The sequence below is a fragment of the Toxorhynchites rutilus genome, chromosome 3, assembly GCF_029784135.1.
Source record: "Toxorhynchites rutilus septentrionalis strain SRP chromosome 3, ASM2978413v1, whole genome shotgun sequence".
In the NCBI taxonomy this organism is placed as follows: domain Eukaryota; kingdom Metazoa; phylum Arthropoda; class Insecta; order Diptera; family Culicidae; genus Toxorhynchites; species Toxorhynchites rutilus.
In genome coordinates, this window is record NC_073746.1 from 24,679,582 (window position 1) to 24,695,338 (window position 15,757).

At 37.2% G+C, this 15,757-nt stretch overlaps 1 protein-coding gene across 1 annotated transcript in view; it reads left to right on the forward strand.

Annotated features, from left to right (window-relative positions):
• LOC129779626 (TGF-beta receptor type-1) overlaps positions 1-11,127 on the forward strand; it is a 192,046-nt gene extending 180,919 nt beyond the window's left edge. Inside the window, exon 8 of the mRNA XM_055787214.1 lies at positions 52-11,127. Within this exon, the coding sequence (XP_055643189.1) occupies positions 52-213 (162 nt within the window). The 3' untranslated portion in view covers positions 214-11,127. The remainder of the gene's footprint in view (positions 1-51) is intronic.
• The last annotated feature ends 4,630 nt before the right edge of the window (positions 11,128-15,757 follow it).

Sequence of the window (15,757 nt, forward strand, 5' to 3'; positions counted from 1 at the left end):
CAATTTGTGAATACTTGAAGGGAACAGTTTTTCATGGGCACTTTTTTCCAGGTTGTTTGTACGGATCGGCAGAGGCCGAGCATACCGAACCGGTGGATCGCTTCCGACACGTTGCACTCGATTTCGAAGGTAATGAAAGAATGCTGGTACCAGAATCCGGCCGCACGTCTCACCGCACTCAGGATTAAGAAAACACTCGCCAACATTCGCTAGAAGCGGGCTGCTAACGGAGGCGAACCGGGTCCTTCGTGGGTATAACAAAGCCCTAGCTCTGCACAGCGCGGGGCTAGACAGAAGTGATGAAAAGAAAGAAAGAAACAAAAAATGTGAAAAACATAAACTCTCGATTTAGGAATTAACACACTTTTTAGCTGGTAAGAATGATAACATTTAAGGACAAACAAAAGTGTAATAAGTCGGTGGTTACTCGTTTGGGATAAAGTTTACAAGCTATTGTGAATGTAGAAGTGAAAACAAAAATCTTTTATATATAAAAGAAAACAATTTGTGTAGAGGAGGTTAGGAAGAGATGTATATTACGTTTAAAAAAAAACAATGATAATACACCAAGTCAAACGTTGGTGAGTTGACCTTACGTACTATCATTTGCGTTGTATTGATCGGTTGATAAATATGTTGAATGTTTGATTTTATTGTCAGGCTAGTTTCGAGACAGATACATATTAATATATTGTTATTTATTAGTTTACTTTATTTATCATACGTATTTCTTCGTTTAGGAGCAACATCCACACATACACACCACACACACAGACAGACAAACACACGTACAGATGCAACGTGAGAACAAAGATGACGATTAAGTTGTTATTGTGTCCCATTTTTAACATATCCCTTTCCTCAAAGAAAGTTGAAATTAAGAGTAAAACACAAAAAACCGTACCTCCATTTACAGATGAGCAAAGTAAACGTTTAATCCTCAGAAAAAGCAGAAGAGAAGAAGAAGTGTTGGACGCTGTCAGACTCGTTACTCACAATTTTACACAAACAGACTTTGATAATGAGAATAAACAGATTGACTTCCATTTAGAGACTGTTGAGATGAAAAAAAAACTGTTAGATTATGAAATATTTTTACTAACTGGTAGCGGTATTCAGTTGTGGCAGATTTTCTTTCAGTTATATCTAAGTTTTAGACGCATAATTTAGAGAACCATTAACGATTGTTCAAACGATGGAATTGGAGAAAATTGCAATGTCTCAGTGTTTGACTTCCACACTCTCATTTAGATCACTTTGAAAAACATAGCCTGCCACACACACACACAATACCGTTACCGCGCAATAGATACCTTCAACCAAGGAAACCATTCTAAAATCCTCAATAACTAACTATAAACCTCCCCATATTCCTATCTCTTCATTCCTAGTTTTGGTAGTTTATCAACACTCGTTTCAATCGTATTATTTTTCACCTGTTCAAAGTAGAAACCATGTAGATATACGAGTATAATTACGAACAAACAAAACTCCAGAAAGATAAACAAAACAAAACAAGTAACTCTCAGGCATATGTGGGCAAAATGTAATTTTCCCCGCCCTTCCATCCTCCATCTACTATGTTTTCTTCTCGATTTACACACGCCATGTTAGAATGTTCATACTGAATGATACACGAATAATAGGCTTCCCCAAAAAAAAAACCCGACAAAAACGTGTTTAGGATGTTTGGTAGGGCGAGATCAAATTTGGGCGACCAGTGTAACAGAAACGAAGAACCGATAAATGTGTTTTTTTTTTTTTTGCAGAAGAAGATGAAGTTTGTTTGAAAAAAAAAACATATAGCGTAGGAAAATTCAATTGAAAATGAAGCTTCGGAGATCTTCAGTTTGGGAAAGCACTAGAGACAACATAAAAATTTATCGTTTATTTAGCTGGTTCTAAATATCATTAACGTTTCGGTTCAGTCGAATCTTTTTCTTTTTTTTCGGACACCGATCCACACACATACATATAAAACAATCATCCAAAATGTCAATACAACTGGAGAGATACTACAATGTGCGGGCGCTCGCTCTGGATCGTCAAACTGAAGAACTTCGGAGTACGTATTTGAAATTGATGTTTTGTTTTGCTGGAGGACAGTTAAAGTCTGTAATTACCAGGCTTGGAACCGATGTATACCACATTTCACAAATGAAGAAAGATTTTTGTTAGAGGCCGTAAAAAGGATATGAAATGTTCGAGAGAAAATGAATAGTGATGCGGCATGAGAGGATGCTTTTAATAATATGCATAGAATTTTATTCTAAAGAATCAAGACAAAGGGTGGGAGAGATGGTGACACCCGCGGTGAGAAACAATTGACCAAGTAATTTCGTTTTAATTTTTTCCTCATTTCTATTGAAAACTTCAAATCATTTCTAATCATGATCATGATTGAATTTAGATACAGTAGTGATAATTATTATTTATCTGGTTTAAAGCAATAGTAATTTTATTTACAGGGATTTTTTTTGTCAATTCTTAAATACTTGACGTGAGAATCAATTGTCCTCTGCGTCATTCATTCCTCTACATTTCAGTGCCCTCAGAAGAATTTAATAGTGAATGCAGTGAGGAAAAATTTCAAGCAAAACCTTCGCCTCACACGAAGACAACACCTTGGAGGCATAAATAGCATATTTGACTCCTATCATCAATCGGAATCCGATTCAGTAGAATGGTTCGATAATCAATCGGCGATGGAGAACTGATGGTATAAACTCTAGACAACATATCGGCAGTCATGTTGTGCCTCCCACTGACGTGTTTTATGTCCGTTGTAAAATGAAAAATATATTGCAACATTTTCTCTCTTCGTGATGTAGGCTGTGAGGTGTATACAGGACATCATCAGTATCCTTTCCCCCTAAGTAGTTGCTATACGATGTAGTTGAAAACATTTTTGAAGGCAATGTTGGTTGACATCATTTGTGTTGCCGCCCAGTCTCTTCGGCAGAACACGAAAGGTAAGCCGTATCGGTTCATCGCCTCTCTGTGCAAAGTTATTGTTGTGAAATACTCTACCGAATACTCCTCAAGAAAAATACCATATTCACATAGACTACAAGCAGAATTCGAAGTCATGGCATGTTTAAATGGATTATGATCAAACATTGACAAAATTTTTAATGCGTTTGGAAATCGATCCGACGTTCCATGACGGATCGCTTGGCAATTTGGCCGCAAAGGCAGATTAGATGGAGTGATCTTCCAGCTCACACGTAGTAGCAACTAAGACGCAAGCAACATCACCGACACAGGAGAATCTCGGTGAACAAATCGTTCACTTCGCAACAGAACTACTGAAAGAGGTAAGAAACTAACATGTTATATATAAAATTGCACAGAATTAATCTTCTTCCAAACTCATCGCAATCAAATAATCTTTTATGACTATAATATTGTAATTTATGGAAAGAACTACAAACCTTCCATAAACTCACATTGCAAAATTTAAAACCATCATCACTTTCACCGCAGCGCCGCCTAGGTGTAGATTTGTACGTTAGATCGCAAATTGACGAATTTACGTTGGATTTACAACCAGACGGCGCAGCGAGTAAAATGAGGATGTTTTGTTTTTTTGGTATGAAATTCGTTCAAATTTTCTAGAAAAATCAGAATTTATCTTCAAATTTCCCGGTTTCATGTATTCTTTCCACGCTGAAAAGGTTAGAAAATCATCATTTTACAATGTGCTATGTGTAATAGCTTGTTATAAGAGGAATGGCTTGTTATCAGTATTGTAACTTTATTTTTGTTCAACTAAGTAAACGATGAATAGGGTGTTTTGCGCTAAAAATACTACAAATCCTTCTCGTATCGGCCCCTACATAACCAATGAAATCAGCCAATTTGATATGATATCGATTTCATCGCAATTATCCATAGTATCAATAACCGGTATGCATTATCAAACTTAATATTTTCGAAGATTATCTATGACTTTGGTCAAATCGCGTGTTGAAACCATCGTAAATATACAAAACCCTAACTTTCTTACCATATACTGATGACATTCAATGGCTGAAATGAATCTACATTGAAATAAAATGAATGATCACCACCGAATATTGCTTTACAGTGCGTAAAATAAACAAACACCCTCACTTTTGTGGTTCTGAGCTCTAATGTAGATGTCGCATGAGCTGATTCAGCTTTGCGTAAATTCGTCAATAGTCTGAGTTGCTTATATTCGCGATGACAAATGTACAGTGTCAACGTCTGGTGGTGATATTATTATTTCAATTAAATTAAAATTTTTAAATTTTTATTTTAAAGCATGTTTATTCCACCTGAAAATCCATAGATATGTTCGCCTCCCAATGCAAGCACACGAAGCTTAATGCCGTCTACGCGAATATACTCTTCAAAATCAGAATCCGAATTGGATTACGATTCCAATAATGCAAAAGCAAAGGCGGCAGGTTTTCCATTTTCATAGTCTTTATTTTTATAGCGAATTCGTTTTTGTTCAGTTTCAACCCCAGTGCCGCACTAACTGCTGTCAAAAAGTTAGTTTATTCACTCAGTGTCGCACTAGTTCGCCCCAAAAGCTGTTGAACCTAGTGCGAAACTAGGTTGAAACTGAGTGAATAAAAAGAATTCGCTATAAGATCATTTCAAAATGTATAAGCTTTATCAATGAAAAACGCAAAACAAATTTACATGTCAATAATTGGCAACCTCGGCTAATAACCTGGAAAATTCGTGTTGGAATACTATTTACCAAATTCTGCTGAACGGATTTTTCGATATTTTTCCGAAATTGAGACCTTGAGCTCTTCAATCGTAGTGTACCGTTTTCCCTCAGTGTAGATTCTGCGTACAAGGATCCCTCCATGATTCTCAACAGGATTCAAGTCTGGAGAACGATCCCAAAAAATAGGTTTTTGATCCTTAATCCATTGCTTAGTTTCCTTGCAGCATTGTTTTGCTGGAATGAGAACTTGTTGTGACCATATCCACGAAAAAAACTCCAGGACATGTATGTATTCCTTGAATGATGTGAAAGCTATCTTGAGCTTTCCGGTTCCACAGAATTCAGCCCAAACCATGCACGAGCCTCCACCAGAATTCCTGGTTGAAAAATACTGTTCCTTCTTCCGTAAATCACGCCAGTACCCGTTGAAACCATCAGGACCATCCTAATAGAACTTTTTTTTTTCGTCAGTGAAGATAACCTATACATTGAGGAACTTTTCGTTATGGTATATAGCAAAATGGATTTTTTGGAAACATTCTTTGTCATAACATACCATGTCCCGCTGTCGGTTCATGTGAGGTTTGGCAAAATTCAGACGTCTTCCGATGTAAGATGGTGTAAGATGAGGAGCTTTAACCTTTTAACCCCTATTTATGGGAGGATTTTTTACCAAAACTTAACGAATTGCCACCCGGGTAACTTTGAACTTGAAATATTGCTTTATTTGCATAAGCGATTTTGAGGTATTCGAAGCTGTTCTAGCTTTTTTCCGCTTATTCTGGTCAGAGAGCTTTGATTTACGTGGAGCTCTCTCCTACTTACCGTATCCTTGATGATTCGTGAAATAATTGAGCACTACTTGATGGGATCGTCAAATCCGACGAGAAATTTCTCTGATGCCAACATTCTTTGTGTGGACACCGACTGGACAACGTCGTTGCTGGACGGGCTGGACGGCGAGGGATCGAGTGCCTTTCTCAAGGCAAGAGGGCGGAGGTGGTAGCGCTGGAGTAGAATAGAGTAGAGTTTTCAAAGGGCCTTTCTCAAGGCTAGAGACGAATGAACTGCAAAAGTTTAAAGTCTCTATAATACAATACCTTCCTTCCTTCCTTCTGATGCCAACATTTTCTTGGTGAAATGCATCGATTTGCCTTTCTTTTCTCTGCGTGAGCACTTTTCCCTTTGGCATTTTCCAGATTTATTGATCAAAATAACTAAAACAACGGAAAAGGGTAACTGGTCTTATAGAAATTTGACACTTGAAAAATACAAAACCTTTGGTTTACGCTCAGCGCTTGCAGGCACAAATATGAAAATCATGCAGTGTATGGCAGTCACTAATACCTACAAACTAGAATATAAATTGTAGCAGTGTTTGTTTACAATGACACAAATCAGTAAAATCATACCCTGGTCTTATAGAAGTTCGACAGAGTGTATATTACCCGCATCGAAGAAAATGTTGTACTTTTCGGTCTGTTATAATTTCAGTAAAAAAAAACATTGAAAAACACTTTTTTTTAAATATCTGCCCAATTAGGTAGAGAAACAGTATATTGAATTGCAAGAAACCGCATCAAAGGTTTGGGAAACATGAGTTTCCAAAGATATAATTGACGTTCTTCTTAACATGTCCGTTTTACCCCCACCTCGCCTATGTTTTTTTAGCGTGTTATTTGGCTAATAAAAAAGTGACGCAAGAAATACTACATTGAGACGGCGAAGTTCCTTTAGGAGCGTTAGTGCCATTCAAGAAGAAGATGTGCAGCTGAACTGTATACTTGTGAAAGCAGATTGCTTTGGGCTGAATGGATGAATATAACGAAAATAATTGGAGAAAAATAAAAAAGATAACGATATTATCATTCATAAGAAAAATGCACGAAAACGTGGCTTATTTTGTTAATGTATGCTTAATACTGAATTTAAAATTAAGATTTGATTTTTGGGAAAATTTCAAATTTTTTTTTATTATTTTTTTTTCAATTCATGTGTAATATTTACATACTTTCTGTTTATCAGAAAAATAATCCCAGGATAACCATTACCTGGGATTTTTTCTCTAGTTGAACTATTATTCAATATGACATTTAATGGATTCAAGGTTGAATCCCAACAGAAAATATTAAAAACTACGCGAACTAGTAATTATTACATACAGCATTGTCCGGTTAAAAACATATTTTTACACACAGTTTGCAATTTTCAAAGAAGACGCTCTTTTTCTTTTCCCAGTAATTAACAAAAAATGATACAAATACAAATTAGAAATTGTCCTATCTAATCTAACGATATCAATGCCAGGACATGAATAACTGTGATGCTTCCTATGAATATTAGGTTTCAGCTAACGTTCAATGTTGAAAAACAGTTCAAATGAACTGGTTCACTGGTTAACGGTTAACGACTGAGCCGTTCCTCAAAGTGAACTGCTTTTCCTATCTCCACTCCATGGTCAGGGTTCCTTATTCGTTCTCACATGTTTTTCCGTGATGGACAAGGTGAGTCGATGTATATTAAAAATTATTGTACATTTACCGATGGTAAACACTTATCAGAATCAAAGGAGAGGAGGTGACTTTGAAAATGGTGACACTCCATTATCCCCAAAGTTTCGTTTCGGATATCTTATCAAAAAGTACTAACGGTTTTATTTAGTCCGCTACACTTCATAGCAATCGACTTGTCCATTCCCCTTTCCCTTCCCTAAAAAATAAACAGAGAGTTGGGATCGGTTCACTACAGAATCCACACAAATTTCAAAAGGGAACACTCGCGGTCACAAGATATCTAATCTGCATCATCTGGCTATATAATTATTACGAGCCTCCACTGGCAATGTTTCAGGCAAGGTCAATATCGCCGACGCAAGCTGGCTATTTAATCTCGAGTTTAAAAATTCACTGTAAGAAGATGGTTTCTTCCCGTATTCAGCTAAATTAAATAAACTAAAGAAAAAAGGCGACCGATCGAGTCATATTTCTGTTGGGACAGAAGGATTTTTATGTACATTTATGAATACAAGAAAACCAGAGAATGTCAAATGTTTGAAGTTCCAATCAGTTCATATAACAAATGGTTTTTCTAGAGCCACCATGTGGGGGATATTGAATGAGTTAAATTTACGAATTTCAGAACAGTTAGAAAATCTCCTCAAAGTCCTACGTCAAGTTTCCGTCCGTGCCTCTAGGCTCAGACCCTCCTACTTTTTCTGAGCGGTTGTTTCTGTTGCAGATGTTTTCTGGGGCGATTTATTCAGGCGCGTCCACATTATGCCGAATGATGCCGATCGGCCAGTACCAGGCGGCATATTCGTTGTGTATGTGTGTGTGTGGAAACGGATTGGGGGTACCTTCTATTGCTCAATCAAGCTCTTCTTGCGTTTGGCACGGATCCTCACCGAGCAATAACATCAATTCAGTGTTCCATTCCATTCATGTGCCTTTCGTGTGGTTTCATGGAATTGAAGCTTGTATGTACTAACGCTCTTCATCGCCCTTTCTGATTTTTTAAATCTCTATGAATCATCTATGAAAATGCACTACTGTATCCAAAGAATTTTCATATATTGTTAGAATTTTACTTAGTTCCTCAAAAAAAAAAAAACTTAAGCGTTTACAAAGAGAGAAAAATCCAGGTAACGGGTGTCACCGATTGTGAAACGCGAAGCAAAATTCTCTATTTATAGAATTACTACAATAAACAGAACACATTCTTAACTCCAGGCCCTCCCTCCTCTCTCATTCGTACATCGTATATTATATTCAGCTAATTGAGTAACACTTATCATCAAGTATAGCGTACGCATTTTTATAATTATTATGAGTACACTTAGTAACCTAACACAACTCCTACTAGGCATAGTAAACAGCCAGGACAAATCGCAAAAAAAAAGGAAATGCGATAGTGGGTACATGTATTCACTAGGAAGTATGCAGTGCTTGTAAATCAGCCAACACAATTTAAACCAATTAGTGCAGTGAATGAACTATAGGTGCCGTTTTGTCCCTAACACCACTTGTTTCACACATTAGGACTGCGTTTCCGGTTTAGTTCATTTTGGATGTGTGTACGTAAGTTTACCAATATGAAGAAACAAAACACAAGTAGCTAGCATCTAGACTTTCCGGTCAAGGTAGGCATGACTCTCCGAAACCCCCTCCCTGTCGACCCACCCGAGCGCAACAAACATATTTTGGTTTTGTGCGTGAGAAATTATGCAAAGCAGGCTCTGTAATATTTACAAAGCCACACCGTAACCATACCTACCACGTTGAAGCCGCACCGCGCCTACCTTGATTCTGTAACTGAGGATGTGAACTACCTTTAAAACCACAAACAGATGTACACGAGCAAAGCTAACCTGATGCATGTTGCGAGCGATACAAACAACATGAGTAACAAATGGAGAGTGGTGGTGAACATGTTTAACAAACAAACAAACACAAACAAAACAAACAAACAAACAAACAAAACAGAGCATCTAACCAGTGTTACGTCAAGTTATTATGAAAACAAACAAATAAACCAACAAAAAATACCTACACAAGTGACAAAAGTTTGAAATATACAAATATAAGTAGGAGCAGATGAGTTAGGCAGTCTCAGAGGCAAATAGGAAGCTGGATTTTTTGAAGAGATTACAAAATATACGGAGTTTAGCAGAGGTGTTAGATAAGAGATAAACAACAGACGGTGTATAAAAGTTGCATGTTTAGATGGTTAAAAAAAGGGAACCTTTTCTGAGCATTGTTTCTAGTTTTGTTCATAGCTTTCTGAAATATATAAAATGCAAGGCAGAGGAAAAAACAACATAATGTCATAATTTGCTCAAGCCGACTGCATAACAACTGAGAAAAAAAACCCGGTCACTACCATTTTGGACTAAGACTTTGCTCCGTTCGAAGCAGATCATTCAATATTTTGTTTTTGTGCCCCCCTCATTAATAGTAACAAATAATAGTAACAACGTAGGTGAAAGTAAACATAAAACCAGCGGCAGCGAAGCAAGATAAACGAAACTGAAAATAAAAATAATGACTGATTTAGTTTTCTAAACCCAACCTCGTAGCGAGAAGAAATACGAAAACACACACACACATACAAACATACATACACACAAATATTGATTCCTATCTCTGATTGAATGAGAACCATTTCCAAACTTTAGGTGCCATTTTATATACAGCGCATTTTTATACACTGGCCACGTTTAAAGTAGCAAATCCTATTTTTTCCCAACAAGCAAAAAAAAAAAATTAACGAAAATCCCTTCCCGTTTCGTTGAGTATCATCTTTAACCCGATATTCGGATCGGAGTGGGAGAAAACCGGATGGAAAAACAAACACACACACTATATTGATTCGCTTTTTGCGTAGAAAACATAAAATTTCCAAATAAACAGAAAGGGCGGACAGATCCCTTCAGAATGGTCTCTGCCACACCCACAAAAACCAAGTGAATTACATAAGAAAACCCAGTGAAGTAGTTCTTAGTTTGTAAGACGAGTTAAAAAAAGGCAGAGAAAGCAAACACAAGCCGATAAGTTGTATGATATGAATTATAATTTTCTACCTCATTTATTTAGTAACTTTTTTTATGTGGAATAATATAAAAAAACGAATGAAAAATACAAAAAAAACACACACCATGTGAGAAAAAAATATTTTTAAGTCACAAATGAAAAGAAGGAAAAAAAAACATTTACTATTAAAACGATACTATTAAGGTAAGAATTCTCAAAAAGAGGAGAGAGTAAACCGTTCGAACGTTTTCAGTTCAACGAACGAAAAGCGATGATTTGTTTCCACCCGTTCAGTGAGATTACGTTCTGTAACCACCACCAATAAACCAAACCAAACAACAAACAAACACACACAACTAGAAATGTACCAACCACAACTGTGAATTCGGCGAAACGAAGCAAAAATTTGGAACGCACCAACAAAACCCAAAACTGTGGTCATCGCGAACAACAATTGCAGTCAAACAATGTGAAAGCACTGAGTTAAGAAAGAATAAAAATGGGAACCCAGAAACACATTGAAAGGGATAAATAAATATATTTTGAGAAAAACTTTAAAATTAAGCAAAGTAAGAACGAAAGAAAATCTTTCCAAAATCGGAACGGCGCGCGACGATGAGAACTAAAAATTTGTGATCAATTGCTTGGCAGTTACTAAATTAACAATTGGAAGAAAAGATTTTAAAAGAAGAAATTATCTTAAGAAGAAACATTGTTAGGATAAGCTAACAAAAACTAAAACAGCTACTATTTGAGGTTTTTTTACGGGCTACATTTCGGTTGTCATAAGGTATTCAGTTTGGGTTTTGCGTTACATCTCTATGAACTAACTAAAAAAATGATTAATCACACGTAAGTCGAACTGAACGCAAACGATGAGAAATGATGAAATGAAAAAAAAAATGAGAGCAAAGAAAAGTCTGGTTTACAACAAGGTTCAACACAGGCGCTGAAAGCGCGTATTTAGCACGGTGAGGAATGAATTTTTGAGAATCGATAAGCGGATGAGTGGGAAGACACTCTTTAAACAAAATTAATATACCTACCAACAAAGTCGGAAAGAGAGAGATCAGAATGAGCAATGGTTATAAATTCTATTATCATTACTATGATTATTATTGCATAAAAGCTATCATTATAATACTTGATTAATTGATTATATTACGCATATATTATTGATGATGGAAACAGCGGAACACATAATGAAAAAAATGAAAAAAGAACGATGACCTGCAGAGGGTCTGAGATAAATAATGGGCACTCTTTATTTATCTTCAGAGGAAGATAAACATTATTTCTGAACATGAGAATACCGCGTTCAACAGTTTTGTTTTGAACCTTAGGAATACAAGAGAATACAAAACAACAACAAAAAAAAAAGTGAAATGAAAGATAATGGTAAAAGAAGCAGTGATTGATTATTGTCTTTTGTAATAAAAAAAAACTATAATAAATAACGATTCCTTCCGCTAACTGTGAAAGAACATTCCATTAAAAGGGTTCGCGACTTCCAGCCAACTGTTGTAGAAAGTGGCTCTCACCTTTGTAGCAGTTTGATTTTTTGTAGGACCTTTTTGGTAGAAGCTGGAACTGAACTTGGGAGCCACTAAGGATTTCAGCTTATACCCGAATTCCAAATAGGGTTTCAGTTACGGGTATTGCTTGATTCAAGTTCTATACACTAACGTTTTCTTCTTACCTTTTTATTTTCAGAAGCCGTTTTCCCGCCAAATCTGCGCTGCGTTGTGTTGTGCTGTGTTTGAGTGAGAAAAAGTGTTGCAAAAGTCTGTATTAAGACTCAGTGAATTTGAAATAAAAAGAAAGAATAGAAAAAGAAAATTATAAGCGAAGTTTAAAAACCAAAAAAAAAAAAGACAATATATTGGTGATCCAGTTCAGTGAGTGCCAGAGGGCCTCTTCGAAGGCTGTTTTGTCATTTCATGGTATTGAGGTGTTTCTACGGCGATAACCAGAGATCTCGGTTAATCACTGGTTGTTATCTTCAGGTACGCGGTAAGCGAAACCATTTTTCTTATCTTATCTCATCAATAAATACCATATTAAAAACTCAGTGCGTCGATTAGCCCAGCCGTCATTATGGCGGCTAAAAGCAGTGCTGGCGCGGTACCACCTGATATAAATAAAAGGCGCAACAATTATAATTATACAGTTCCACGTTTTATGGACCTAAACGGTGAGTTCGGGCAAGCACATTTCCTTTTGCTCCAGGCAGAGGAAGGTTTTAAGCTACCAAAGAACCCGTTTGTAATTGGGAAAACCATTCAAGATGCGGTGAAGGGCAAAGAAATACATATAGAGGTGGGGCAATAGGCGAAGTATATCTGTATTGGCAAGCCAAATATATGTCGTTATTATTTGCATTCAATATGGAATGTATATGGAAGAAACAAAACAATGTTGAAAGTACTTACGGTTACATGATAATTCGAGCAAAAATTCTCATGAAATTATTCAACTGGTTGTTTTTTAACAGACGACAATTATATCGTGGCTTATTTCGAGTATTCATGTGGTAAAAAGGTCCAGAGAGCAGTCGTATGTTTAGTTCTCGAAAGCAGTAACATTATCGGTGAAATTTTGATTAATTGGCGATTATTATCTCACAACATACACACCGACACTGAGAGCCTTCGAATTTCATAACGGTAAAATAATGAAACTTCGTTTGTTTCTATGAACGTGGGGGAGTGAAAATGACACATGGAAATATCACTTTTATCCGTCTTTTTTGACGTGATTTCACAAATATTCACTTCACGCTATCACATTAGCCTCATATTCAGCGAGGGCTCTACAAAAATGTAAGTTTTTAATTGATAAATTACTTCCTGAAAATAGCATTTTTACATGGATGCGGTGGGTAATCAAAGATAAACACAACAACTGACGTCACTATTTGCATGATAGTTATGGCAGCGCATGCTATGTCGCTCGAAACTCGACCATCTTCATTACCTTTCTTCCAGGACATTGGGTGAAGGGTAAAGTGACCAGATGGTCAGAGGTCTAACGCGGGACACAAAAAACAAAACGTTATGTATATACGTTATGTGAACATAAACCATAGTTTAGCGAGTCTAAACTGATCAGTATTATTTCATTCTGAGTATCGGCACTCAGTTGTGATTTTTCGGTGGTTTAGATTTTGTTTACGCTCGAAAATCACTCGCTCAATCAGAGAATTTACGCCTGGCAAGCACGACTTAAATTCTACAATTTTCTTCAAATTACCGAATGGAATGCTCGAACATTCCAATTAATTTTTCATCGACACACAAAAATGGACTAATTTCGGATGGCGATGAAAGATAATTTATAGGAACAAATTTTCTTTAAATCTTACGTTTATTAAGTCTACAACAAAAATGATTCAAGGCTGTTGATTCGCAGCAGCAGCACTGTCAAGCAACTTGATGATTTTTCCATACTGCAAGCTCCACCCCGCAGTGAAGGAGTTGGACATCCTGAGGCACTTTGTGTCCGCCAGATATAGCCGATCTGGTATTTACAATATCATCTCTTTGCCGCTCCTTAAGCCGGGAGATCGAAGCAGCCGTGGAGAAGAGTTTGGCCAAAATAGACATTTTTATGCGGAAGCGTCTGACGAAGACCGGCCGTATCTGAGCAGCAGGCAATCACCCAGAAGGAGTAGCTTGAGGTGCTGGTGAAAAACTTCTTTTCGTACTCATAGTGAAAGACGAGACGTACTTGATGCTAGAATTCAACGAATGGCAGGGGACCGGGTACTTTATGTCCCCAGGTAAGCGATGATGTCGAATATATCATTTGCATCAAGTTCTCGAAGAAGGTCCTTCTCTGACAGACGTGAAGGTAATGTCCAAGCCGCTATTCTTTCGAGTCATATGGTGAACGGGGAGATATATAGTACGAAGTGCTTGCCGGAATTGGGAAGGTGATTTGGTGTTTATACCGTACCTGGGATCAGCCCATTATGCCAAAAGATCACTGGAGGATGGATTGGCTGGAGATAAACATTGTCGCGAAGACCACCAACCTTCTCAACATTGGGCGAATGGTCAAAATAGAGAGACAGACGACCCCAAAACCACGAAAAGGTAAAATAACACCCCGATATAAATCTTTTCATCGGCCATGGTTCAGGTTCCGGCTAACTTCCGTAAGACCGCCCAGTGCTTCATTTATGATACTTCATCAAACAACTTTGCCTCTTCCTGTCGAGTATACACTACTACTTCCGGCTTATTTAAAACGTTAAGCCCTGACCGAGCTAGATGACCAAAGATGAACTTTTCGTCTGACTCACGTTGGTTCCAGCGGATCAATAGGGTACTTTTATAAAAATCATTTTCCAATTTTGTTGCTGTCGCTTCCAGTTGACACTCTCTAAACAAAAAGCCTAATGTCGGTGCGATGAAACCAGCTCAACGTATTAATTTTGGATGCATTAGAAGCGCTCTTGAACAGTCTGCCAAATAAAAGTTTTTTTTAATTCATCCATTTAAGAAAATCAACATGATCAAATTGTGATATTGAAATACATTGATATCGCGGGACATTTTCGTTTCTTTTGCCAAATGCGGGACGTTTCGCGGGACGGAATCTTACGCGGGACATTTTGTTGAAATGCGCGTAACGCGGGACGTCTGGTCAGTTTAGTGAAGGGTGAAATTGAAAACGCCCACATCGAAGAAAACCGATCCCGATACGTGTTGAAGGTGAGAAATCCCGAACATGTTGAAATCCTTCTCTCTCTGAAGGAATTAATTGACGATACAAAAATTAATGTCATTTACCATCCAACGCGCAATTATTCTAAATGCGTCGTTACTTGCTGGGAAGCCCTAGAATTGTCTAGAAAAGACCTTATAGCTTCACTAAGCGATCAAAATGTTACGAAAATTCATCGTATGACTAAAAAGGGTGAGGATGGTGAAGTAATTCCTCTTCCTACTTTAATATTGACGGTTTTGGGTACTGTTCCTCTACAATTTATTAAATTTAGTCCGCTAAGAGTGGCAACCAGACCTTTTATACCAGAGCCAGTGCTCTGTTATAAGTGCTGGAATATCGGACACACAAAATTGCGTTGCCCAAGAAAAGAACCCATTTGTGGAACTTGTGACGAAGAGTACAAAAATGTCAAAGTTTTTTGCCTTAGATGCAGAAAACAATGAGCATGGATCTTTCAACAGAAAATGCCAATTTTACCAGGACGAAAAGGAAGTCCAACGGCTTCATTTTGTCAAGGGAATCTCGTTTGAAGAAGCGCGTAAAATTGCAAAAGGCGGTAACACCGTCTATGCAGGGGTAGCGCAACTAAGGCTAACTCAACACAAAACAGATGACGAATTCAAGAAAATCATTGAAATTAAAAATCGCGAAATCGAAGATCTCAAGAAACAATTGGCAAATCTTAATAAAAAAATTAATTTGCTATTTGCTGACGAATCTTTGACCGAAATGGACACAGAAAGCGATCATGAAAATACTAACACCGGAATCAGCACAAAACAACCGG